The sequence below is a fragment of the Pocillopora damicornis genome, chromosome 3, assembly GCF_964200805.1.
Source record: "Pocillopora damicornis chromosome 3, jaPocDami1.2, whole genome shotgun sequence".
Classification (NCBI taxonomy): Eukaryota; Metazoa; Cnidaria; class Anthozoa; order Scleractinia; family Pocilloporidae; genus Pocillopora; species Pocillopora damicornis.
In genome coordinates this window covers 3,208,273-3,235,850 of record NC_142672.1, presented here as the reverse complement: position 1 = coordinate 3,235,850, position 27,578 = coordinate 3,208,273, and the positions used below count along the sequence as shown (strand labels likewise).

Here is a 27,578-nt window from a genome sequence, read left to right as displayed (position 1 = left end):
CGAGATCAAGAATCTCAAAGGAGAACACAGAAACCTGTGAAGAGCGTTTCCAAGAAACCTACGAGGAGTATTCATCGAATTGAAGAAGCCGAACCAGCAATCACTGATGATGAAGTTTAATGCATGTATTCAGTCATTGACAGCAGCCGTTCTAAATACATGATTCAACCTCCGCTGAGAAGTGGACAGACAAGTAATTGGATTGAGGTGACCATGCACATTGATAGCGTATCAGAGGCTAATTGCTTGAGAATGGAAGATTTTATAAAGATTCAAAATCGACCAGACTTGAAGAAAACTCGTGCCATTTTGAAAGCGTACAATGGAGAACGTGTGTTTCCCAAAGGTGAAATCTACCTTGACATCTAGATTGGTGGAAAAATAACCAGAGCAAAATTCTTAGTGATTGATGATGCTCCAAGTTCACTGTTATCAGGAAAAATGTGTGAGGAGTTGGAACTCTTGTCTATTAAAAGAGAATTATTCGTCAACTCAGTTTTCAATGTGAAAGGGTTGACCAAGGATGACATTTTACAAGAACACAACGATGTATTCACTGGGCTATGGTACATTGGAAATTACAAGATTGAACTAACAGATAGGAGCAATACCGAAAAAAGATGCGCCTCAAGAAGAAACTTTATGAAATGGAGCAGAAAGGCCACATAGCGAAAGTTGATAAGCCAACAGACTGAGTGAGCAGTGCAGTATATGTGAAGAAGCGCAATGGCCAACTACGTGTTTGCCTGGATCCTAGAGAATTGAACAAGCATATCAAAATACCAAAGCTCTGCCTTCCAACCATTGATGATGTGACCTCCAGGCTTGCTAAAGCGCAAGTGTTCACAGTCCTGGAGGCTAAAGATGGGTTTCTGCAAGTGAAGCTAGAAGAGGACTTTAGCAAATTAACAACATTTCACACCCCTTTTGGTAGATACAATTGGCTTAGGATGCCTTTCGGCATGTGTAGTGCACCAGAAGAATTTCAGAGACATGTAAATGAAATCATCGAGGGCCTGTAAGGAGTAACTTCTATAGCTGATGACTTGTTAGTAACTGGAGCAGGAAACACCCATGAAGAAGCCTTGGCAGACCATGACTGAAATCTGATTGCGTTGCTACAGAGATGCAGGGAGCGAAACTTCAAACTAAACAAGGACAAGTTCGTCTTCAAACAACAGAAGTTGAAGTACTGTAGTCATATCTTGACTTCTGAGGGTATTTTACCAGACCCAGCCAAAGTTGAAGCCATCACTCAGATGCCGAGACCACGCAGTAAGAAGACTACTTGGAATGATCAATTATCTGGGCGAATTTTTACCTCAGTTGTCCGACGTAACTGAACCTCTCAGAAACCTAACCAAGGAGCAAAACCAATTCATTTGATCGAAAGTTCACCAAGATGCCTTTAACAAGTTGACTCAGCTGATTTCAGAACCGCCACTACTCCGTTACTACGACTTGGAGGAAGAAGTAACGATTGAGACAGATGCAAGTGACTATGGACTATGAGCTGTTCTACTTCAAGCTGGCAGACCAGTGGCATTTGCTAGCCGCACTATGACTGAGACTGAGAGACGTTACTCTCAGATCGAGAAGGAATGCCTTGCACTGGTCTTTGGTTGTACACGATTTGACCACTATCTCCATGGAAGAGAAAAGATCACAACAGTCACAGATCATAAGCCTCTAGAAACCATACTTGCCAAAAGTATCAACAGCGCGCCCAAGAGGTTACAACGCATGATGCTACGACTGCAAAAGTACCGCCTGAATATTGTGTGCAAAAAGGGAACTCAGATGTACATAAGTGATCATCTGTCAAGATCTGCCCTCCAAAACGGCCGAACGCAAAAGAATGAAATAGATGATTATGAAGTCTTTACACTTCACGCAGAAGAACTTCTCATGAAAGAGATCGAAGGAACAGATCCAAATATCTTTCATAACATGACAGATGCAACCCTTCAGGAAGTAGCAACAGCAACCTCAAAAGATGGAAATCTCATGACCTTAGCTGAAATTATAGCTAATGGATGGCCTGAGGACAAGACGCAAGTACCGCCCAATGTCCGAGACTACTGGCCGTATAGAGATGAACTAGCAGTTCAGGATGGAATAATCTACAGAGGAACGAGAGTGCTCATTCCCACGGCTCTGCGCCCACAGATGTTAGAAAAAACACACTCCGCTCACCTAGGAGCACAGGGATGCATGAGACTCGCAAGAGATACATTGTATTGGCCATCGATTCATCATGATATCAAAGATCTCTGAGATAACTGTTCAACATGTCAGGAAGCTAAGCCAGATCAACCTAGAGAAACCATGCAGAGCCAACCTATTCCAAAGAGAAGATGGCAAATAGTCGGTACTGATCTTTTCAATGTCAAGAAAGACGTCTACTTGGTAGTTGTGGATAATCTCTCAAAATACTGGGACTTAGAGCAACTGAATGATACTGATGCCGAGTCCACAATCTTACAGACGAAGAATATTTTCACCCGGCAGGGAGTCCCTGAGGTGGTGATATGAGACAATGGTCCTCAATATGCTAGCAAGGAATTTAAGAAGTTTTCAGAGAGTTGGAACTTTCATCACTATACCTCATCACCACACCATCCAAAAGGAAACGGTACAGCGGAAGCTGCAGTCAAACAAGCTAAGAGGATACTCAAGATGAGTCTAGACCCCTGGATGGCTATTTTGGAACAAAGGAATACACCTGATGAGTTGGCATCACCAAATGAGAAATTGAACTCCAGAAGAACAAGAAGAGTTATACCAGTGAAATCAGAGTTACTTTAACCCCACGTGATACCAACCTCAAGCATCATACGAGCTTCAGTCAAGAAGAAGCGACAGAACAAGAGGTACCATGATAAGAAAGCAAAGCCGCTACCCCCTCTTGTTGTGGGAGATAGTGTGATTTATCTACAAATGTCGATCCACATTTTATCTGAGCTCAGTTGGTAGAGGACGTAGATACCGATATTGTAAAGTCTGAGGTTTCCTGCCCAGCTAGTAGCCCAGCTAGTAGAGCAGAATGCGAAGTTTTAAGGTCCAAGGTTTGAATCCTTATCGTCGTTGACCCAGTTACTTTGATTTTCCTGCACAAGTTCCATATTCTTAAGCATGTAGATTATATGACAGCAAAATCGGTAGATCTGAGATTTGAATCCTCATAAAAGACAACGACCGCATATTTTCATTTCACACGTCTAACGTATAATTCCTTACAAAGGTCGACCCACATTTTAATCAAGCTCAGGTGGTAGAGCATATTGCAAAGTCTGAGGTTTGATTCCTCACCTTCTTATACTCAGAAATGTCTTTCTACTCTGTTGTAAGAGCGGTATTTTGTAGCCATGTTGAATAAAATGAGGTTTGAATCCTCACGAATTGCAGTCGCCCAGCTGGTAGAGCAGATAGCGAAGTTCCAAGAGACTTCTCTTGGACACTCTCTCTTGCGGCCAGAGAATTCCAGGAAAAGTGGCGACCACGAAGGGACCTTGTGAGTAAAATTTAAACGTCCTCAATTTACCTTATACCTTGACGATTCGAACAAATAGCGAAGCCGACGCATCAACGCCTAAACCTCAAACCATGGATAACGCCGAATCTACACTCAAAACCAAATTAAAACAACTTCAAAGAGCTGAAGAAAAGGCCGATCAAGCCCTCAAGGGCGAGAAACAGTCTGCAATAAAGAGACAATTGACGAATCTAAAGGAACTTTTCGCTGAAGTTGACAGTGCTAGAAGAACGGTTGAAGCACTGAAGATAGAGGCAAAATTCAACGATGGAGATATTAGCGATTGGAATGATGCGATTACCGAAAAAATGGAAGAAGCGGACGGTCACATCGAAAACCTTGAATAATGGTTGGCAAATAGAAAAATGGAAGCAGAAAGGCAAGAACGAGAAGAGAAAATGCAGTTCGAAATCAAACTTCATGAGACGAAGCTAAAATTACAGGAAGACCTTCAAATCAAGGCTGGAAATCTAAATTCGTCCGTGGAAACCTCTGTTGGTGGAGCGAAACTGCCCAAGCTCGTCATTACCAAGTTTAATGGGACTTACGCCGACTGGCCGAGATTCTGGGGTCAATATTCCGAAACTATTGACAAAACTAATGTGCCGCCTGTGACCAAGTTCACGTACCAAAGAGAATTGCTGAACGCCAAAGTCAGGAAAACAGTCGAGGCCTTGCCCCATTCAGTTGAAGGATACAACAGAGCTGTATCGATTCTAAAAGACCGGTTTGGGAAGCAGAGTGAAATCGTGAAAGCCAATGTGAAAGAAATTCTTCAGTTGCCATACAATCCGACCGGAACCCCCAAACGAATTTACGAATTTCACGACAAACTATTCCACAGCGTACAGTCCCTGGAAACACTAAACTCGCTCCATGAAGTAAACGGGATGATTTCCTCAACGCTCGATAAATTGCTCATCATCAGAGGAGACCTTGTCCGAAACGATCCAGAATGGGAAACTTGGGATTTTGTCAAATTCACTGAAGCCCTTCGACAATAGACGCGCCGAAATCCGATTGACAACTTTAAATTAGAAGACTCACAGTCATTCCGGAAACGAGACCCCGTGTTCCAAACAAACCAGAGAAGGACATGAAAATGTGTTTTTTGCCAAGCGGAAGATCACAAGCCTCAGAATGTGCTAAAATTACCTCACAGACAGAACGCAGAGAATTTCTGGGTACAAAAAGGCTCTGTTTCAGTTGCACTGGTCCGCACAAATCATCGGAATGCAAAAGCACCGCGACCTGTCAACATCGTAGTAAGCAACACCACACCTCGATCTGTAGCTTACCAAAGGAAGTGAAAACCGAAGGTGTTCTGACAGTTCATCAACCAGAAAACAAAGAAGTAGTTTATCCCATCATTCTTGTAGAAATCGACGGAATAAAAACGCATGCTTTACTCGACACCGGTGCCGGAAGCTCGTACGCCTCGAACAAGTTAATCAATCTTCTAAAAAAAAGGCCTAAAGAAACACTGACTAAACGAACTGACATGATGCTTGGATCATCCACCACCAATGTACAGATTTATTCAGCTACTCTTGGAGCAGTAAATGGAAGCTTCGACATGAATATCGAACTGACGAAAGTTCATAAGCCACAATTGTTGACACTAGACAACCCTAATTATGCAACTCTGCTTAGTAAATACAGCCATCTCAAAGGAGTGAAGATTGAAGACAACGATACCAGACCTCAAATTCCCATACGTGTGGTCTTGGAAGCAAGCGAGTATGCCACAATTAAAACAAGCACTGCGCAAAGAGTAGGAAAACCAGGACAACCTGTAGCTGAGAAAACTCGCCTTGGATGGACCTTAATGTCATTGAGAAGAGAGGACGTCATAGTCGACTATGAGTGGTTGTGTTCCCTGGATGTTCTTGGCCTCGCTTACGGCCATAAGAACGATCAACTTGAAGTATATGAAGAATTCAAAGAGGAACTTCAGCGAAGCCCAGCCGGTTGGTACGAAACAAAGTTGCCATGGAAAGTAAATCACCCTACCCTGCCGACCAACGAAGCTGGAAGTAAACGAAGATTGGAACAACTAGTCCGGAAGTTAGAACGAAATGGCCAATACGAAGAGTACGATAGTATAATCCAGGAACAACTACAAGAAGAATTTGTCGAGCCAGCATCTGAAGTTGCAACGGGTAGAGAGTTCTACATCCCACATAAGGGGTGACCAGAGAAAATGCCGAGAGTACTAAGCTCCGAATCGTGTAGGATACTTCAGCTAGAGAGAAGGGAAATCAGCCATCCCTGAACGACTGCCTAAACCCAGGACCCCCTCTTCAGAACCGTCTGTGGGACATCCTTGTAAGGTCCAGATTCTACCCTGTATTGCTCACTGGTGACCTCAAGAAGGCGTTTCTTCAAGTCCGAGTAAAGAAAAAAGAGAGAGATTCCCTGCGCTTTCATTGGAGACCCCCAAACAGCAACAATACCTCTGTCCTACGTTTCACACGAGCTCTTTTCGGAATGATGTGCTCTCCTTTCCTCCTTGGTGGAGTGATTAACCAGCATCTCGAAACATGGGAAAGCCAATACCCTAAGCTAATTAAAGAAATTCGCGATGACCTGTACGTTGATGACCTAATGACTGGGGGCGAGAACGCGGAAATCACCGCAGAAAAGAAAGCCATCACCACAGAAAAGAAATTCATCACCACAAAAGTGTTCAAGGATGCCTCGTTCACTGTTCACAAATGGCACTCAAATGTACCAGACCTAGTAGCAATCAGTAGCTCACCTTATGAAAAAGAAATAACATACGCTAAACAGCAACTAGGAGGAGCCAAACCGTCCGAAGGAAAGCTACTAGGTGTCCCTTGGGAAAGAGAACAAGACGTGATCAGCGTAATTCTTCAAATCACACGGACCGGAACAACCAAGAGAGATGTGCTGTCCCATCTTGCGAAGATCTACGACCCTCTTGGTCTCGCATCGCCAATAATGCTCACCGGGAAAAAGCTTTATCATGACATCTAAGACGACAAAATTCCGAGGGACACTCAACTCCCAGGACTGCTACTTAAACGTTGGAAAGACTGGAACAGCGCACTGACCGAGAACTTAATGGTACCACGGGCACTCGCTCCTTACCATCAACCGATTTCGAGCCTCACATTGCACGCATTTGGCGACGCCAGTGCAAAGGGAGTTAGTGCTGCAGTCTACGCCACTGTCCACCAAGACCAAGGAGTCACTCAGCAACTCGTTTGTGCAAAGTTTGGACTAGCCAAGAAGAACCTTACAATACCAAGACTTGAGCTAGTCGCTGGTCACATGGCCGTGAACCTCGTAACAAACGTACAAGCAGCCTTAAACTTCCTGCCACATGAAACTCACTGTTGGTTCGACTCAACCGTAGCGCTTTACTGGATCAAGGGTCAAGAGGAGCATCGACAGTTGAACCTCCAGTACAGCGACAAGCAAGTCTTAGAATGCCGAGGAAGAATTATAGGGGAATATCCAATCTACCTCTCAGACGACCACCCCTTCATAGCCAAGTTGGTCTTCAATGCTCACTTAGTTACTCTACATGAAGGTATCGGGCTCACCATAGGGAAGGTACGCGAGAAATACTGGGTACCCCGACTACGACGCCTCGTCAAGAAGTTGAGAGGTAGCTGCTACGGGTGTAAAAGGTTTCGAGCAAGAGCATACCAAGCACCACCGCCAGGAAACCTACCCAAAAGCAGGAGCCTTTAAGGTAATAGCCGTAGACTTAGTGGGTCCGATTTGCTACACACTGAGAGCTAAAACTAAGAGCAAAGCATATTTGGCCTTGTACGCTTGCAGCCTCACCAGAGCCGTTCATCTTGACCTGCTTAAGTCCTTAGGAAAGGCCGAGTTCGTAGGAAGCCTAAAACGATTTATTGCGCGAAGAGGGAGACCGGAGATAATCTATTCAGATAACGGATCCACTTTCAAAGCCGTTGATAAATGGCTGGAAAGGGTGCAACAAGATGAAAGGTTCCACGACCTCCTAGCTGGCCTAGCCATCAAGTGGCAATTTAACCAAAGTCGCGCCCCATGGTGGGGAGGTCAGTTTGAACGCCTAATTAGCCTCTTTAAGGCAGCATTTACAAGACCATTCGTAATAGAACGCTCCGCTGGGCGGAAGAAGCTAGAAGAAGTAGTTCTCGATGTTGAGGTAGCTCTTAACAACCGTCCTTTAACCTATCTCGATCAAGATATCCAGCTTCCAGTGTTAACACCAAATTCCATGCTGTACCTCGACTCGAGGAGCTAAATTCTTGCGAAAGTGAAAGGAAGTCATGTGGAAACGATGGACAAGCGAATACGTCCGAAGTCTTCGGGAGAGTCACCGTCAGGCGGGAGGAAATCAAACGAACCACCCACATGTTGGAGACGTCGTCATAATTAAAGACGACAAGAAGGACCAGAATCAATGGAATCTAGTAGTCGTTACAAAGCTTATCAAGAGACGCGATGGTATTGTTGGAAGTGCAAGTCTGAAAACAAGCATGGAAACCCTTGAACGTGCAATTCAGCAGTTGTATCCCTTGGAGTTAACATGTTTGCAGCCTAGTTCCATACTCAACCCAACTGCCCCGGAGTTCAACTACAATGCAAGGCCACAGAGAGACGCTGTTGCTGCCGGACATTTTTCTTTCTACTCTGTTGTAAGAGCGGTATTTTGTAGCCACGTTGAATAAAATGAGGTTCGAATCCTTACGAATTGTGGTCGACCCAAGTTTCTTCTGCCCAGCTAGTAGAGCAGAATGCAAAGTTTTAAGATCAAAGGTTTGAATCCTTATGGTCGTTGACCCAGTTGCTTTGAATTTTGTGCACAAGTTGCATAGTCTTAAGCATGTAGAGTATCTGACGGCAAAATCGGTAGATCTGAGGTTTGAATCCTCATGAAAGACGACCGGATATTTTCATTTCACACATCTAACGCGTAATTTCTTTCAAAGGTCGATCTACATTTTGTCTTAGCTCAGGTGGTAGAGCGTTTGGTACCGATATTGCAAAGTCTGATCATGAGGTTTGAATTCTCACGTTTTTTACTCAGAAATGTGTCTCTCTAGTCTGTTGTGAGAGCGGTAATTTGTAGCGATGTTGAATAAAATGAGGTTCGAATCCTCACGAACTGCGGTCGACCCGAGTTTCTTCTTCTGCCCAGCTAGTAACTATGGTAGAGCAGATAGCGAAGTCTTAGGGTTTAAGGTTTGAATCCTTGTGGAAGTTGACCCAGTTTTGCTCTCTGCTTAGCTGACAATAAGGTTGTGCCGTTTTTTTAAGAGACAATTGATTCTGGACTGTCATTACATAAACAATTTTTTCTAGTGGCCCCTCTCAAGTTAAGCTCTGGAAGCTTCAGTCGCCCTTATTGCGTTATGCAAATATAATAATTTGTTATCATTGTTCAATGGAGGAGATACTTTCCAACCTGGCAGGAGATTCTTGTATTCCTTTGACTTTGAATGTGAACTGTGCCGTAGATAAAATAAAGTACGATCCCCGCTTGAATACAGTCACAGTCCTCTGGTGGTTACAGCCGACACCTGAAATGGGTCTGGCCTCCGGGTTTGAGACCTATTTAACGGCTTATTGCTCGTATCAAAATAAAAGAAGAAAGCAAAAACCCAAAACATAAAAGAAAATACGATACGAGCGTATGCCGAGGTACCAGAGGGTGAGACCGAAGTATGGGCAATCTGCACTGCACCTCTCCTCGGGACGCGAAAATAAACAAGCACTGAGTGGAGTGCACGAAACTCTCCACCCAGCTGGGATCACCTTATTTGGGCTGACTGCTTGAGGTTGGAATCCTCACAAGGGACTCAGATTGTAATTTTTCTTTTACTATCCTATCTATATAGTACCATTTACCTTTTGTGATCTAACTTGTCCTCCGAGTGTGAAATATCCTTTACTGAGACACGATCCTCCGGCTGAAAAAGAATAGTGCCTAAAGTAAATGACTTGTCGCGATAGACTTTCACATAATATTGAAATATTTTCAACTCTCACTCTCTCTCTCCATCATAAATAATTCAAAGCTAGATATTCCAAAGAATACGAAAGGTTCCTTGAGATATACCGTATGAATATAGGAATAGGAACTCGAAGGAGAGAGAAAACGTGGTCACAGGAAAGCTAGTTAGCTATTTTCTTTAGCGCATAAACTTGATGTTACAAACGATGCTTCATTTGATCAGTAAAGTGCACCTTAGATTATTTGCATCAAACTACTTTGTTGTGTTTTTCGTTATACTCAATATTGTGCTGACTGGAAAAGGGTTTGGACGCCTATTTCTTCTTCTTTTCGGTTTTATATACATATATTCCATGATTGCCGCTGATAAAGTTCCAGTCCTCCATCAGTTTAAAGATCAAAGTGCTCTATGAGCAAACTCGTGAATTGACAGATGACTTACATAATTTTTTGGATTATGTTAAGGTTATCTGGCTAAGGGAATTTTGTGGTTGATTGTCATATTTAGAGTACGAGCAGTTGTTCAATGTTCGCTAATGTAGCAAAGAAACAAAGTAACGTTGGGATAAGAAGGCATTACAATTGAAATGATCATGCTCTTACATTTGACAAGGGCGAATGATGTCATGTGTTTTAAACATTTACTTTTTTTAGAGGGCACGGTAACGAATCCTGCAATCTGATTGGTTCTTCACCCGGTCAGTATTTTCCTATCTCTGCCCACGGGCCACGGTAACGCTTTCGTGAGTCGCCGAGTACATCCCAATTAATTTTTAATTTCTTCATTTTTCTTCATTTATCTAAGCAAACACGTCGGTCACTACCTCAAGCCAATAAATAATTTATGAATCCTCTGTTTTCTCTGTCTCAAATCACTTTGGTCGATAGAAAAATATTGGTTTCAGAATGAATTTGTATAAGCAATAGTGTCAATTACTTTGGTTGACAAGCTGCCTAAAAACCGTCTGCAGTTAATTTTAATCGTTCACAAAAAGTATATAGAAAGTTAAAACGTGAAGTATTTGGTTACAGTCAAACTGAACGATATAACTTTTATTCATCTAATATCTGAATTTTCTCAAACAATATGTTCGTAGTAGAAGAGCGAGTGAAGTTTTAATTTAAGTTCTGCAGCAAATTTACGTTCTCGGTGTGTCTTTCCGAGTCCGTTCAATTTGGAAATTTGTACCGTAAATTGCACAATAGAAACTGAAGGAGTTCAATGAGAAAAGGCCGCATTAAAACCCCCGTTTGTTTCGTTGGAGTGTGCCATTCGAATTTAGTTTTCGTGGAGGAAAGACCAGATTTACACACGCCATTGCAGCAATCAAACGAACAAACTCTCACAACTTCAAAATAAAAAAATTGAATTTACTCGCATTTATTTTCCTCGCCGTTTACTTAATGAACAGAGGTAAATCTTCGTTCATGAATGAATCTTCAATAAGAGTGAATAATACTTTCCGTTAGATCATTGACTGTTTTTGAAGGAAACATTGTCGAGACAGTCCTTGCCTAACTAGTTCCGTTGTTTTTCAAATGTTCTTGCGCTTTTTTTTCTTATGCGCTCCCTAATTGACAGGTGTCAGATTGTGACAGATCCTTGTAAAAATAGTGTTTCTAAGTTTGTTTGGAAGCCTTTTAAATCATCTTTATCGTTACGGAAATGAAAATGTTTCGGTGAGGCATCTCTCTTAAATTTGCATCACCCCTATTTTAACTACCACTTACTCGCTCAAAACTTGTTCAGTTTATGAAAGATCTTGCCATATTTACAGCCCTAAATCATTCGGGTTCTTTCGGAAAGAACTTCGTCAAGTAAATGTGGGTGAAAAGTTAAATTTACTGTCTATCATTGTAAATATTGGAAAATCAAGGCAATACTGTCTTAATGAAAACATTAATGATTCCTTCTTTATCAAATGAGACAAACGGGAACGAGTTTTGAGTGACATAACTAAGCTAAGAGTGCCACCGTCATTTTGGATTGCCACCTGGGTAGATTTTGGTCACGTGCTAGGCAACGTATACTCAAGAACAAAGTAGAATTTCATTTCAGGCCTATTTATCCATTTTGTGGTGTATAAGTTTCGCAATTTGGTACGTAATATCTATTTTGAATCTTCAAATTGTCTTGAAACTTAAAAGAAAATTGTTGTTTAAAAATTCACTGGAAATCGGTAGCCAAAATTATTTGTTTAGGTGTTATTTGATTTTCGTGTTAACCTGTAATTTCGTCAGTCGCCGGCTCCCTTCGTTGCTTTACACAGGAAAAACACACGATACGAAATATAATGATCGATTTTGTCCCCAATCTCACGCCATAACAGAAAAAGCTTTTGAACACTTGTAAAACTCCGAGCGCTTCGGAGTAAGTGATATTTTTAATGAATCTTCGGATTATTTTCAAGTTCAAGGATTGTAAATTGCAATTTTATGGAAAACGAAGGTTGTTCTCTTACTTTAGTGTGAATCCTCGCATGCCTGCCAGTCGCCAGCGCCACTTGTTGAAACTAAAACGAAAAAAAATAAGTCTTTTTTAAGATTATCATTGGCTTCTTTTTCACCTCACCACTATTCTTAGCAACAAAGGTCGCCATTTCGTTTGTTTATTACTCGCTAAAAACTATCAAATGCACTCAAAAGCCTAAAATTGAAAAAAAGTTTACAGGAATCGACCAATCGAGCGAGCGAGCGAGCGAGTGCCATCCTCCACATCCTATCTACAACTCGCTCTTATGCATGCGCGCAATTCACGAGTTAAAAAATTGGATTTCAAATAATGTCTCCCCTGCAGCTTCATAAGTATCCAAATTTCATAACATAGGATCAGAATATTTAGTTTGCTAGTTTGGAGACAAATTTTCAACAAATAGGTTTCTCTTTGGAAGCTCAAAAGTATTTTATCAATGTCAGTGAATTTTGATGCTGGGGATTTATTTACACGGTTTCTAAAGCTAGCTTCTCCTTGAAGAAAAAACGTACTTACTTTGGAATCTGTTTGACTTTCTTCAGGAGCACATGTGAGGTACATTGAGTCTCAATCTTTCTCTTGCTTGTCATAACTTTCAACAGTCCACAATGAAAATAGCACATCTATGTAAGGAAGGAATTAACCTGCTTCTCGAGGATCTTGCTCGAATGGCCTGGAGCGTGTACTTCGGTCGCTTTCTTTTTAAATGAGGAGTGTCGCTTTCGCAATCACCCAGAAATTCGGTGGCTCTGTTCCACTTAGAACTGGCTGTATCCCACTTCTGATAACCTTCAAGAAAATGGATGAATTTAATACTGTGTAAATTAGAAGTATCTTTTTATCCACGATTGCAGTCATAGATTTTCATAAAATGCTGTGACATTGGTGATAAAAAAGATACATGATGTTTAGTCATTTATATGCATCTACCTTGTTTCTAGATGAAGACGTTGTAATTTTGTTTAAACTCAGATGTAGGTAGCGTGGTGTTTCTAGAGATATCGAAATCTAGGAAACGTTGCTTAAGAAAATAAATACGTATTACGCGACAAAAATTGAATCGGATAAAGTCAGTGTGGAAACTTTATAGCCATCTGTCTCACATTTGCTTGCTGTTCCCTGGGTGTGAAATTTTATTACGCTGCCACTTTCCAATTTATATTATTTTTTTACCTTGTTGTAACCTGGGAGTCCAGGTACTCTGAAGAACTGTTGTACACCAGTCTTTCTTCTCTCTTGTTGAGCGGCATTCTGAGAAGACTCAGCCGACCAAAGGTTGTTTAAAGCGGTTGTAAACTGTTGATATCTTGCTGAAGTGAGGACCGAAGTGTGATCAGCTTTCAGGAGTTTTATCATAAAAGTCTTTGACAAGACTTGTCGGAGTCCCATCTTGGCTGTTGTTTTTGCTGTATTCCACGAGCAATGATTAACATAAAGGATTTTTGGTGAATCCGTACTTTTTCAGTGTCACATAGTAAAGAATCACCGTTAAAAATTCAAAAGTGATCAGATCGGCTGAGGTGCGCATGGCAGTAAAAAATATTGTTGGAATTCAAGTAGTTTACATTCAAAGGCGCAAAATATTTTCAAACACCAATGATCGCTCATTGTTTCAAATTCTTCCTCTGCCATGTCTACAGCACCTTTTCCGTTTTCTTTCACACTTGAATAGAAGCTAAAAATATGCTATGCCCTGGCTAGGGTTTTTTAATTTTGTAAAGAGAGCGTCATTTGAATGATGCGCAGATCAAACCTATTAGATTTTACCGCAAGTGAAAGGGCCGGTTATTTAAACAACTATTAGCCATTGTTGAACAAAACCGCGTTCTAATCCAACTTCAATTTAGTCGAAACTTTTATCTGAAAATTTATTTTTGTAAACAGTGTAAAGAGGACCGAACGCTTATAGTGGAAGGACATTTATTTAATTAGACCAACCCTCTAATACAGAGGCCTACCACTCGCGTAAAACCGTGGTTTGGGTTAGACCTCGTGTAAATAACCGGCCCAAAGTCTTAGGTTTTTTTTATCACGCATCGGCGAAAGGCCCCAGTGAAACAGCTTTTATCTTCTGCAGCGTAACGGCAATCACTGGAAAAATCATACCACACGTTATTTTTGCGACGAAAAACCGTTTAAACACAAGTACGTTGTTGTATATAGGAGGTCATTTCTATTTCGGTTGGAGCATGCATCGCATCATTTTGTAGTGGTTAAAAAATACTTTTATTTTGTTGTAATTCAACTCGAGCTACCTTGTAAATATGCTCTATAAATTCATGCCCGAGGACAAAACGCTATGCAAATCGGGAATAATTTAGTGCACATACTAATAGCGTGTCAGAGTCCCTTTAACTGCCTATAGAAACCCAAGTATCAAATAGCTCAGGCCGGCAGTAGTTACTTGCCGCGCGTTACTCAGACGTGACATTTTTGTAGAAAAACTAACAGAACCTATCGACTGGATGACTTACACATGATATCATGTTGTTTTTTCTTTATTTTTAATGCTTGCATCACTTGTTAATATTTTGAGATGTTTTCGTTATTTCTCATGCTATGTTAGAGAGACTTGGGACCACAATTGGTGACTTATCATCAAACTTGAGGCATATATCACATTCATGTCGTGTGACTAGTCTAACGTGGGTGATTAAGATCCCTTCAAGACTACATCACAACCATCTGTTGAAACTTCAATTGAGACAGACGCAGCAAACCTGCGAGCCTTTCTCAAACCAGGGAAAGATATTCTTTAGGTGCTACTCAGGCACGTGAGTACTCATACTTTATTTACCGAAACCAATAACACATCCTTCTTGAGCGCGGTGTTATTAAATTCGATCGATCAGATCAAAAATGGCGGATGAACTTGCAGAAATCCTAAAGGAAAAGGCAAAGCAAGCAATTGGCGTCCATTCTTCAGACCTATATGATCTGAGCAAAGGAATATGGAAGAACCCACAACTGAATTTTAAGGAAACGTATGCTCACGAGCTACTAACGAAGTTTTTGGCGGAGCATGGTTTCTGTGTTACTCCTCATTACACTTTGGATACGGCTTTCCGAGCTGAGTGCGGAGAGGATGGAGGTCTAACAGTTGGTATTATCAGCGAATATGATGCTTTACCAGAAATAGGACACGCTTGTGGACATAATCTGATCGCTGAATCAGGAGTAGCAGCAGCTTTGGGTAAACTTTACGTCAGTAATTGTCTGTATCAAATTAATGTATGCAGGTAGAAGCAAAATACTTAGGTCTCGTTTGGTCTGTTATGATTTGTCGTCAAACTGTGTAATTCCACAGATAGGGCAAATTTGGCTTTAAAACTTTTCAAAATTGTTGTTAAAGGCGTATTTAACGAAACGATTTTGTGCCAGTGAGGTCAGGTTAAATATTAGTACAGTGACGTGGACGAATTAGCATGTAACTTTTCCCTATAATATCCATACATTTTCCAGCTAACAGGTAATGAAAATAATCAAACATATCAGGTGAAATTTTTTGTCTTGATCTAACACCAAATTCTTATGACTAATTTGTATAGGTAATCACATGATTTCGAGTGCAATTTGGAATAAAGACTAACAAAATTGCACGAGCCCGTAGGGCGAGTGAAATTTGTGGTCTTTGAAAAAAATTAACAAGTGCTTGTTTATTCCAAATTGCACGAGAAAAATCATGTGATTACGTGTTAATAATATTCATGGAAAAACACGAGATGGCTTATCATAATAAAACATAAGCAAAGCGCGCGCGTCAAGTGCAAAAATCATTTATTCAAATCTTGCGTTCGGTCAAAACAACCGCGTACGATCAAAATAATAATAAATTATGCAATGATATCTTCACGTCTTTAAGGTGCAAAAAAGTTCAAAGTCCAGCTAAACAGTTCAAGGAATTGTTCAGTCTGTGTCCTAATCACTTTCGATGAAATAGAATCGTCGTTTCCGAGGTTTAACCATGTTTTTTTAATTTCGGCGTGTGATCGCTCGAGCAAAGTGTTAAGCTGGGTCGGCTCGTAATTTTCGATTTCCTCGGCAATTCCCTTCTCTAAACACCACTTTTTCCAAACCGACAACCAAAAAGCAGTGCTTTTTACAGTGTTTTCGTCGTTTAAGCTGTTTTTCAGCTGCGGTGGCGAAAGAAAGCCTACTTAAAACACCGGCCATCGTTTCGCTCGCAAATTTTCAAATTTTGTTGCGACATCCAAGGCTCGCATTTGATTAGCTATCTGTGAGTTTCTTTGATTATTGACCAATCAGAATGTCTGATTTGTTTCTTTTTTTTGCACTGAATTAACCCTCTTCTGCACTGAATTAACTCTCTTCTGCACTGAATTACCTGAAAACTGCATTTATCTTAACCAATCAGAACTAAGTAATTTTTCCATGTATATTATTAAAAAAGAAAATGTGCAGCGGCTAGATGGGAGAATTAACAATCAGATCTTGGGCAGTTAAGGGGTTTTTACCCTCATTTCTATGAGATTCCAATACAAGGTTGAGTCGCAGTTTGTGTGAAGTAATAATATCACATTTCTGTACCGTTCTAATTTCGCTTTGAAAAAATTTAAATGCTCATTCTCCCAATAAATCACAGTAGGTCTGAAAATTGCATTGGATTCAGTAAATCAGAAACCCAAAGTCAAAATTGTTCTTCTTGGAACTCCTGCTGAGGAAGGAGGAGGGGGAAAGATTTTGATGATCAACAATGGCTGCTTCAAAGATCTTGACTTCTGTATGATGGTTCATCCTGCCGATATAGATGAGCTTAAACCTCCATGTTTAGCAATCGAACAAGTCAAAGTTACTTACCATGGTCATTCCTCGCATGCTGCCGCATCCCCTTGGAAAGGAGTCAATGCATTGGATGCAGCAGTCATAGCCTATACGAGTATAAGTGCATTGCGACAGCAGATGAAGCCCAAATGGAGCGTTCATGGTGTTATCACGGAGGGAGGTGTGAAGCCAAACATCATTCCTGATCGCGCACAGATCCAATACTACATCCGAGCTCCGACCGACAAGGAACTTGATGTCTTGAAAGAAAAGGTCATAAATTGTTTCGAATCAGCAGCCACGGCCACAGGTGAAATAGACAGAAGACAATTGACAATTAGCTGTAACATTTCTGGTTAAAGAGTGCGATTGCCTGAGGCTGTTTGCAATGACCGCAGGTAGCCCAAGCTCGCACAATGAGCCTCCGTGAACATGTTTGTGTCCTACAAGGGACAAAATAAATGCATTTGCAGGACAACGGTTGCAATATTAAGCAAACAATCTAAAATATTGATATCTGAAAACAATTTAACTTCCCTTTCTTTGAACCCTGTGACTTTCTTAGGCTGATGTGCGGTTCTTTAGCTCTGCTTTAATCCCCCCGCCATCCCTTTGCCCTCTAAATCGTCATTTCCGGATTCCGTCACTCACCGTGGGAAAGACTTCTTGAGAGGCCAAAGCGTGGGAAACATACCATGCATACAAAACTCACTAGATCTAAAGGAAGTAAAGTTTGTTTTTTATTTTTATGAAATTAGTTCAGATTGTTGGATTAAGATTGCGACCTTTCATTCTCATGCAAATCCTTAGATTTCCCTTACTGCTCGACACAAACATATTTACACATTTATGGAGGCTCAATCTGCGTTCTTGCACTTCCTGTGAAGTGATTGGAAGTTTTTGCCTCACTCGTTGATTTTCCTCGTTCTTCTTTTCTAGGATGCACGGCGTCTATTGAATGGGATCCAAAACGTTACTCCAGTTTGGATACAAATGACACACTGGCAAATCTCTATCAAGCCAATGTCATGACCTTGGGAGTAGCGTTCAATCCTCCAAAGAAAGAACTGAGTGGCTCAACAGATATGGGAAATGTCTCCCAAATAATCCCGTCAATCCACGTTATGTACGGTATTGGCAGCGACGCTGTGAACCATTCTCATGCATTTACTTCAGCAGCAATAACGGAGATTGCCCACGAGAGAACTTTGATTGCAAGCAAGGCGATGGCCATGACTGCTATTGATGTTCTGTGCAATCCCGAATTTATGCAAAAAATCGAGAAGGACTTTGATAGAACACACAGCCTCTGACCAAGATACGCTTCAGCTAATACCATGCCGCAAAATGGGTACAATTAAGGCATTTTCATATAAACCATCCCAAATCAAGACTATTTTGTAAGATTCCCCAGATCTGTTGATATAACATCCAACCGAAAGACACTTGTTTCTGGCAAATAGTCAAACCTGTAATCGAACCAGGCGCTGTATACTTGCTTAGCCCCAAATTTGATCCTGAATGTAGCAACAACTAAAAATTGTGTCATTACTATAAGCTATCTCAGTTTTAAAATGGTAATTTTTCATATTTCATCCAGTTGAACTGATATAGTAGCGTACATTTCCAATATAATCACTGCTGCTGAGCTTTGAACAACAATGAACAATATTTTGCGATTTTATCATTTGGCGAAAAGTTCGTGTGACAATCACGCAACACACTTGGATTCGTGACCACAATTCGCGCCTTGTCCATCGCACGCGCCACCCTCGCATCATTTTCTTATTAAGCAATAGGAAAAAAAATAAAGGACCTCAGTTTTTTTCATGTATGTATTTTGTTGTCTTAGGCCATGTATTTTCACCTCATTTTCGTCTGTGATCCTTTGCTGACAGCTGTTTGGTTCTATGGACTATTCGTTCTTTGCATCCACATTTCACAGGGGAGGTGTCAAGCAAGTGTATTCATAGAGTTTTTCTCCCTTTTTATTTTGGATCCTTTTTTACTCGCAGATATTAAATATATGAAAAAAATATATATATTTAAATAACACGTAAGCAGCTGAACTGTTTTTTTTTGTTTTGTTTTCATCAAAATCAGTACCATGCATAGTCGGGGGGGGGGGTTCGTAGAGGGGTGGGGGTAGTGTTATGCAGTAAGTTGTTTGTCCCATGATGTCAGGGAGGCACCACGAGTGAATGTGAGATTTAGTTTTGATTTTAAAGAACTCAGTTCGGCGCTGATATTAATTTTTAGTTACCTAAAAGGGGGAGGGGGTATGGGCCTCCATGCCCCCCCCCCTCTCTTGGATCCGCCACTGTGATGTGATCACTTCCAACATGGACCGCCACGTTTCCTTCAGGCGACTAGATACGCGTTATGTTTATGTAACTGGATAGTAATCGAAGGTATTGATTGGCATCCATGCTTCCGGAATTCCATTCCGCTGTCCCGATCGCACCTTTTATTCTGCAAGTCCCAGAAGCCGTTGATCAAAACACTCAACGAAAAGACGCTGCACAAAGGCGGACCACCGAGGGAATATTCTCTCAAAACTAAAGGAATTTTAAGTGAGTTCAATCAATTAAGGTTGACTCGGTAGAAGAAGTAACCGTTTCCACAATGCAGAGATTGCTATCCAGAGCATCGGATAGTTTTTACTCCACGAGTTTTACATAGTTTTCGCTGCAAATCCCAAATTTCGTCTGAAAATCTGACATTTAGAAGACAGTGTAAAAGCAACATTCACGTTTTTGACAAAGGAGCAGCAAGCGGAAATCAGGTGACATGTAACTTCTTCCTATAATATCCATAAACTATTCAGCAAACAGGTAATGAGAATACTAAAACTTATCAGGTAGATGTTGATTTTGATCTTGATCTTCCACCAGATTCTCAAAACTACATGTAATTTACAAGGAAATGTGTTTCAGTAAGAAGGGAGAATTAACATTCAGATCTTGGCAGTAAAGGGTTTAAATTGAGGTTGCTACCCACTATGAAATTTGATTAATTTTTTTGTCCATCCTAGATGAGATTTCCTCTAGTTTTGCTAAATTTCTGTGTATTATTTTTTGGACTTATAGGTCTCAAGTGGCTGTGGATACAGTTGATCAGAAACCAAAGTCAAAATAGTACATCTTGGAACTACTGCTGTGGAAGGAGGCAGGGAAACAATTTTGATGATCAACATTGGCTGCTTCAAAGATCTTGAGATCTGTATAATGGCTTATTCTTCCCAAGTTATCCTTAAGCCAGTGGGGGTTCAGTGGCCTGAGCTCATGACAGTGTTACAGTCACCTACAAAGGTCATGTAGCTTATGCTGCAACATTCCCTTGGGAGGGAATCGATGCATTGGATACAGCTGTCATGCCTAATACAAACATAAGAGTACTGTGACAGCAGATGACAGCTCTAATGGCAAGTTCATAGTTTTATTTCTGAGGTTGGGATCAAGCCAAACATTGTACCAGATGGGGCTCAGCTGATCTTCAAACATGAGGGCTCCAACTGTGAGGAACTTGAGGTCTTGACAGAAAAAGTCTCTAGTTGTTTTGAAGCTGTTGCACTGATGACAGGTAAGACTAATAAAAGTAATTTGACAGATTTTTTAGTATTTTGATTAAAAAAATCAATTTGAGAGGTATTAGTTTTGACAGTTCTTGTGTCATACTCAGTTTAAATTGATATAGGTACTTAGGGTGAATGTACAGGAATATAACAGAACACTATAATTAAGTGAGTGACAAAGCATGGCTATAGAGAACATGTTCAAATAACATGATTCAGTTGATGATTTAATGTGGGTTTCTCCCATTGAATATGTAAAGATTCTTCAATCTCAAATTGTAAACCCCAGTTTCCATACTTTGTTTATTTTTTTTTTAATTGGTTGGCACATCAAAACCTTCTATCAAAGGTGACCAGGGAAACATGCTTGTTACAGCCTCCCTAGTTTTTTTTTCTTTTTTTCTTTTTTTTTTTTTTTTTGCTGCTTGACAAAGGAAAAAGTGGTCCATCCACAAAAACCACAAGTTTTCCCAATTGTCTTCTCATTTATTTCACCCTATGGTTACCAAAAACTACTGAAGAATAACCAGCTAGTTAGGTTGATAACTTCCATTTATTAGGTTCTTGTTCCTTTCATGGTATCATTATATATTCAGGGGGAAACATTTTCAAAGAACATTTAGGTCTTTGATATATAACAGGTTTGTCTTCTCTGAACTGCCATATAATTCTGGCTATGTTCTGGGTGTAAGTTTGAATTAAAAAGGCAGTTGCTAATAATGGATAGTGAGCATCCTCTTGTTACTGTGGGATTAAATATTGAGAATTCTCATAAATAATCATTGTGTTTGTTTTGTGAATTGGATATCTACATTTATCCCTTCAGAAGAGATGTTGACAGTTTTAGATTTCTGAACTATTCTTTATTCAAGTTATAGTCAAACCATGGAGGAAAAGAAAATGCATTACATAGTTACAAAAACACAAGAAAATTAACACTACTTTCAGTTCCGCTTGCCTTCTCTTCTGCCTGATAAGAATTAGGTTACAGCCAGCCTTTAAAACACCAGTCCTAGGGAGGTTAATTAACTTAATTAATGCAGCATGCCATATGCAAAATATTTTGTTTCCCTTCCTTGGAAAATGAAATAAATTAGATGTGACTTTGTTTCTTGTTTCAAAGGGTGCAAAGTGCGTGTGGAATGGAATCTATTTCACTATTCCAGTGTGGATCAAGTTCTACTCTAGCAGATCTCTACCAAGCTAATGTCAAGTCTCTTGGTGTAATCTTTGACCCACGAGTGCAACAGCAAACTTGGGGCTCACCAGATATGATGGGAGATGTCTCAAAGATAATTCCTTAAAATCATACACTATGTGATATTGGATGTAAAGCTTCAAACCATTCTCATGCATTCATAGCAGCAGCAATGACAGAGTATGCCCATGCAAAAATGCTGACTGCAAGCAAGGCAATGGCCATGACAGCTATTGATATTCTGCATCATCCAGAATTAATGCAGGAAACAAGAAGTTATTTCAAAAATAGAACATTGGTACATGTAAATGAAGATCTTGATACAACAATATTTTGAACAATTCTGACAGTTTTTTTAATGTACTAGTATTTTAAGATTCTACACATGAAAATAAAAAATTCTAAGGTAAAGGGAATGATCATTTGTCCATGCATACTTTTGAATGCCATGATACACAAAAATGTATATATTCATTTTGGAATGAATTTCAATTCTAATGAAGAACTGTCATTGTTAACCCTGTAATTCCCAGAAATGATCAGCATGTAACTTCTCCCTATAATATCCATACATTATCCTGCACACAGGTAGTAAGAATACTCAAACAAATCAGGTGGAATTCGTTATCTTGATCCAACACCAAATTCTTATAACTGATTCACAAGGAGATGTGTTGCAGCTAGAGGGAAGAATCAACAATCAGATCTTGGGACTAAAAGGGTTCAGTGAAGTTGAGAACAACTAACTCTTTGTTTCATATGAAGTGTATCTCTGGACATCACACATATCCCTTCCCTTTTTCCATCAAAAGATAACAAATAGGGCAGCTTCAGAAAAATCTATCATTACAATAAGACACCACTTGTTTTAACACAATCAATGGGTTGTGGTGTTACAAATTTTAATGTGTCCAATCTACAAATACATACTAAAATATTGACAAAGACACTTATTGTAAAACACATGTACATAGAAGAACTAATTTAGCTTTATCAAAATATCTACAAATATAACATAGCCAAGAACAAGGGATTGCAGGTCAGCTTAAAAATTCTTACAACTTTCTACTCCATCAACCTAGTTCTTCTTGGATTTGGGGGAAACCTCAATATGATGTCTTTTCAGAATATAAACATGTACTAGCTGCCTAATGGTAAGTCTCTTTCCTGTAAACCACTACATTTAATTTCTGTCTACACAAGCATAACAATTTGATACATCTTATCTGGCAAACAAATTTTTTCAACCTGGCAGGTTCATTCATATACATGTAATAGAGACCACTTTACATTTTTTGCCTTGATAGGTTTAAGATGTCATAATTATGTTTGTTGTAGCATACACTATCTATCACTCCTTCTACAATAGCAAATTATATGAGGATTTCATAGAGAATATATGTATGCACAAGATAAAATTATGTCTCAATCCTTTCACTCCCAGAACTCATTTGTAATTCTCTGTTCTGTCTACAATACAATTCTTATGACATTAGTTTGGAGAATTTGGTATTGCATCATTAAATAGTCTCCTCATTGATATTTTTCTTTATTCTCATTACTTGTCTGCTTGATCATGTATTGGTATTATAAGGAGAAATTATGTCTTGGTTGCTAAAGGAAGTTAAAGAGTTAAATTGCACAGTTGCTGCTGCCTTTAACTGTGATCTCTCTCCAGTGACAGAGAGAGTGAACTATGCTATAAACAAAGGCTATTTTTACTAGAGGAACAACAGGCAACTGATGTTAAAATTCAATAACATTGTCTTCCATTTAAATTAATTGCAAACATCATACTCTTGGCAAAGGATTTCTAACTCCTCTTTAAACTCCCCAGTGTATTCAGTGGTGAAGTTTTTGATAAACTCAACCACAAATTTCACCGACAATGCATTGCTTAAGTTGAACTGAGAATGTGTTTCCAAAGCATCATACAGTTTTAGTGTGAGCAGTTGGATTGGTGTCTGATACGAACCTGAAGGACATGAAAATGTCTTTGAAAAAATAAAATGTTCCACCTCTTGATCTGACACCTGAATAGTGCAGGTTTGCATAGACTCTCTTATCCTTTCAATCACAATCCTTTCCTCCAGTGTTAGAATCTCTTTAAAATGCTTCTGTGTTGCCATGCCAACAACCTTTAACTGATTGTTTATCCAGGAGACAACAGGGCCGCCTGAATTTCCAGAATTCAAGGAGCAGTTCAACACTGCCATTAAATGACCTGATAAAGTTTCCTTAGAGCCAGAAACATTACCAGTCACTAAAAGGGCAGTTTTTCCTGTGTGACTCAAAGGATAACCAAACGAGAAAATCTGCATTCCTGGAAGCAATGGCTGGATTGATAACTGTAATGGACAAATGCTTCTTTGCTGTGAATTAAGATCTTGGCAATATAGCAATGCGAGATCTTTTTCTGGATCACAATGGGCAACCTTACAAGACAATTCACCAATGGATGCATTAGAAATGTGAATTTCATAACTGTCTTCCTTATCTAGATACGTCTGAATCACATGCTTGTTGGTGAGTATAAAGTGATCACAAATGATGAATCCTGAGCCATGCTCAATATCACACTTGGTAGTGGCTACTTTATAGTCTTGTTCAATATCAGCCCTCATGGCTTCCACTTCTTTCTTTCTGTTATCAGTTATGTGCCCACTTTCAGGATACTTCTCAAAAGGCTTTTGTGTATCAAAATAATCCAGAGATTGTTTTATGTCAAAAATGTCAAAAGTTTGAAAAATACTTGGCATTCCACTCTCATCTTTCTTTGTAGGGAATATGTCCACATCTCCGCCAAAGGAGCCTGCAAAACAATCTCTCACAGAGCGCTCAGCTTCACTGCGGGAATATTCACGAGCTGAGAGCTTTGATTTATCACTCTTGAGAAACTTCTCATACTCTTTGCTTAAATCAGCTCTGTGTTCATCAATCAAATTCTTTAGCTTGTCAGACCCAGGTCCATGATCAGGATATTTATGAAGCCGCCGCAAATCTTTGTCATGACGGCGAAGTGCATCATGCAATTTAAAAATGCAGTACACTTTAAGGGAAGGACATTCAGGATATTTACATATCTCACAAGGAAAAACTGGATCATGAGAAACATTAAAACGCTTGTTATGATAACATGCCTGCAAACACTCTACTGCGTCCCTTATGTGTTCATATTTGTGCAGAGTACCAGTAGAAGCAACTGCTTCTTCATACTTCTTTTGCAGATCAGCCCTGTGGGAGCTGATTTCCATGTACACTTCTCTTTCTTTGTAACTGCATGTTTCAAGACTGTATTTATCATGGTGATCAACAGCTTCACGAATGTCCTCAATGTTGTACTTATCACGGTTCACAGATGGTGGTTGTATCTCCCCATCCAATAGAAAGTTACCAGCATAACAATCCCTCACTCGTCGTTGTGCAACACTCAGAGAATATCGATGTCTTTTATCTGGGTTACAAGTGGCTTCCTTCAACTCTTTTTCGATGTCAGCTCTTCGTTTGTCAATCAACAATTTCGTCTTCTCAGACCCAGGCTCTCCTTTTGGATACTTTTCAACGTAACTCATTTTGTCAAACTTATCAAGTGCGTTGTAAATATCGACAACATTAAACGTTTTTTCCACTAAACAATTCCTATCTTTGTCACGTGAAGGGCCTGGAAATTCTTTCCTTACCACTGAATTTAGTCTCTCGGGAGAAGCATAACAATTCTTAACTCGCTCCCTTGCCTCTTCATAGTAATATCTTCGTGTTTCTGGTCTGCCGTAAATTGTCACCTTCACACAGGCACGGAGAGCTTCTCTACCCTTGTCGCCTAAAACATCACCATTACCCGCGGTTTGGTCTTTGGGTCGAGTGTAATTGTAATCGGCCATTTCTAACGAGGCTTGTGATAGAAGGAGAGTCTTTTCGTTGAGTTTTGCTCACGATAACAAAATATTCCCACCAGTCTAGTCGTAAACACCAAAATAAGTCGCTGATTCAGGTTGTTTCCAACGTGTTCTTTGAATTATTTAAATGGTGCAACATCTTAATTAGCGCCAATCAGTTAGAGCCAGTCCACTCACGGTGATACAATACAATACAATACAATACAATACAATAAGAGTTTATTGTGAAAATACACTTAGCTACAATAATGGTGTGCTTTCACAGACGGAACCGAAATCGGGGTCTGTGAAAGCACGCCAGCTAATTTACAGGTATTCCACAAACACAATAAAGTTAAGAGTTAAAAAAAAAAAAATAAATAAAAAAATAACAGCAGTTAGTCACATAATAGACCAGCTTTAATACAATTTACACTGCTGATGAATTCAAGCATCCAAACTGTAAGGTGCGCCTGTTGTCATTTTGCCATTTTCTTTCGTAGTGTACTTTTATTGCCTTCCACTCATATTTTTCTCGTTATAGCTAGCTTTATAGTGCCTATTTGTTCCGTTCCAGCGCGTTACGTACTACAGGCCTTTTCCAGCAGGTACGGCCCCCTTCCATACGATTAGGCCTTCTTTTAGAGGAAGGGCCCGAAACCAGCTTTCAAGTCAAAATTAATCTCGATGAAGCTCTGAAACTAACATGGAAAGAAATAACATGTTCATATGGTTTTATTAAAAATAATAATCTCAAATCACATTTCCGAACTTCTGAAAATGCAACTTAAATCGAGAAGCCGAAATGTTCACACCAAGGGGATCCGTAGCGGGTTCATTTCAACACACGCCGTGACCACGTAGAAGGGTATCAGAGTTAAGCCGCGCATCTGCGTTCGTCTTGAGTTGGTATATAATAATCACTGCTCTATCAATTTACTTGTCCTTGGGAGCTCTTCAACATACAGTTCACACATCAATCATAGTGGACAAAATAGTCTCACTAAAAATTTTTTTTCGAGCCCCGATATTTCGGTCCGGACTTGAGGCTCGCTCGAACAAAAACAGTAATACCAATCCGGTCAGTAAAAAATGCAGACGGCAGATTGCAGACCGGGTGAAAAATGCAGACTAGGTATAAAATGCGGACTGCAGACCGGGTTCTAAATGCAGACCGAGAATTTATACTGTTTTTTCGTCTAATACGTGATAACATGTCATCTTACAACTTACCGAGCGTCACCCAATCGCTTTTCCGCGATCATCTTTCACGATTTGCACTATTGTGGAATATTCCTTGCCCGTTACTTAGTCACAGTCGTTCTTAATAAGATTTCAAGCCTTCGTGTAGTATTCTCACTCTGCGCGCGAGTGTGTTGGTGTGATGTCTGGAAAGAATTTACCAACTCAATAAAAGTAGACGTAGATGTAGATGTAAATGAGATATCACTATTGAATATTTAACACGTGCACTGTTCGAGAAACATTTGACAGTTTTGCACGTGGTCAATACGTTTCATCGTTTTAACCGATATGTGTTCATTTTGATGAAAAAAATGCAAACCGAGACCAAAACTGTTCCGTCGACTTGATGCATTTTCAACGTTCAGGGGTGTACACAACTGATTTTCACATATGTGCCTTATATTGTTACATGAAGAACCTGAGAATTTTTATAAGGAAAAGCGAAGCGTTGCTTTCGTGACTGGCCATTTGTTTACTTTTCTGGTGGTTTTCTCACTCATCGGATTGGTGACTACGCAAATACTAATATGTGATAATCAGATTATATGAAGGCTTAAAATTCTATTAAGAACGATTGTGGCCGCTTTGTTAAAAACCAAAACCGCTTTGTTTAAAACAGAAGATATCAAGAAACGGCCAAGAAATATTTCACAATAGTGCAAATGATCGTGAAAGATGAGGGTTACTAATATTTTGCTGCTAGAGCAGCATTTGATGCCTGATTATGCCCACCCAGCCCACCCTCCGCTCCACAAACACACACACCCACACCAACAAAAAGGACGCTCACTGCCTAATGACCTCTGTCCATTCCATCTACAGCCCACACAACCTTTATTTCAATTTCCATCACGACGAATGCACAAGTTTTCTTATCACACAACTGCACAAGAATAAAAAAATTTATTCCAAAAGC

General features: G+C 40.0%; 4 protein-coding genes and 1 pseudogene across 4 annotated transcripts; 4 read left to right on the top strand and 1 right to left on the bottom strand.

Moving 5' to 3' along the window:
- Positions 1-4,637: 4,637 nt before the first annotated feature.
- On the top strand, positions 4,638-5,729 carry LOC149047852 (uncharacterized). Its single transcript, XM_089198758.1, has one exon. The coding sequence runs from the start codon at positions 4,638-4,640 to the stop codon at positions 5,727-5,729; it is 1,092 nt and encodes a 363-aa protein (XP_089054884.1).
- Positions 5,730-6,028: 299 nt separating this feature from the next.
- Positions 6,029-6,535, top strand: LOC149047851 (uncharacterized). The gene has a single exon (XM_089198755.1). The coding sequence runs from the start codon at positions 6,029-6,031 to the stop codon at positions 6,533-6,535; it is 507 nt and encodes a 168-aa protein (XP_089054881.1).
- An 8,166-nt stretch (positions 6,536-14,701) lies between these two features.
- Positions 14,702-18,600, top strand: LOC113664134 (xaa-Arg dipeptidase-like). Its single transcript, XM_089200911.1, has 3 exons — positions 14,702-15,181; positions 16,595-17,080; positions 17,710-18,600. The coding sequence occupies exons 1-3, from the start codon at positions 14,848-14,850 to the stop codon at positions 18,081-18,083; spliced, it is 1,194 nt and encodes a 397-aa protein (XP_089057037.1). The 5' UTR covers positions 14,702-14,847; the 3' UTR covers positions 18,084-18,600.
- Positions 18,118-21,953, top strand: LOC113664158 (xaa-Arg dipeptidase pseudogene; annotated as a pseudogene).
- A 452-nt stretch (positions 21,954-22,405) lies between these two features.
- LOC113664156 (uncharacterized) lies at positions 22,406-25,573 on the bottom strand. The gene has a single exon (XM_027179751.2). The coding sequence runs from the start codon at positions 25,421-25,423 to the stop codon at positions 23,321-23,323; it is 2,103 nt and encodes a 700-aa protein (XP_027035552.2). The 5' UTR covers positions 25,424-25,573; the 3' UTR covers positions 22,406-23,320.
- Between the last annotated feature and the right edge of the window lie 2,005 nt (positions 25,574-27,578).

Coding starts and splice junctions, on each gene's coding strand:
- LOC149047851 (XM_089198755.1), top strand. CDS start 6,029: ATGTGCTCTCCTTTCCTCCTTGGTGGAGTGATTAACCAGCATCTCGAA.
- LOC113664134 (XM_089200911.1), top strand. CDS start 14,848: ATGGCGGATGAACTTGCAGAAATCCTAAAGGAAAAGGCAAAGCAAGCA. Junction 15,182..16,594: donor AGGAGTAGCAGCAGCTTTGG/GTAAACTTTACG, acceptor AAATCACAGTAG/GTCTGAAAATTGCATTGGAT. Junction 17,081..17,709: donor ATCAGCAGCCACGGCCACAG/GTGAAATAGACA, acceptor CTTCTTTTCTAG/GATGCACGGCGTCTATTGAA.
- LOC113664156 (XM_027179751.2), bottom strand. CDS start 25,423: ATGGCCGATTACAATTACACTCGACCCAAAGACCAAACCGCGGGTAAT.
- LOC149047852 (XM_089198758.1), top strand. CDS start 4,638: ATGTGTTTTTTGCCAAGCGGAAGATCACAAGCCTCAGAATGTGCTAAA.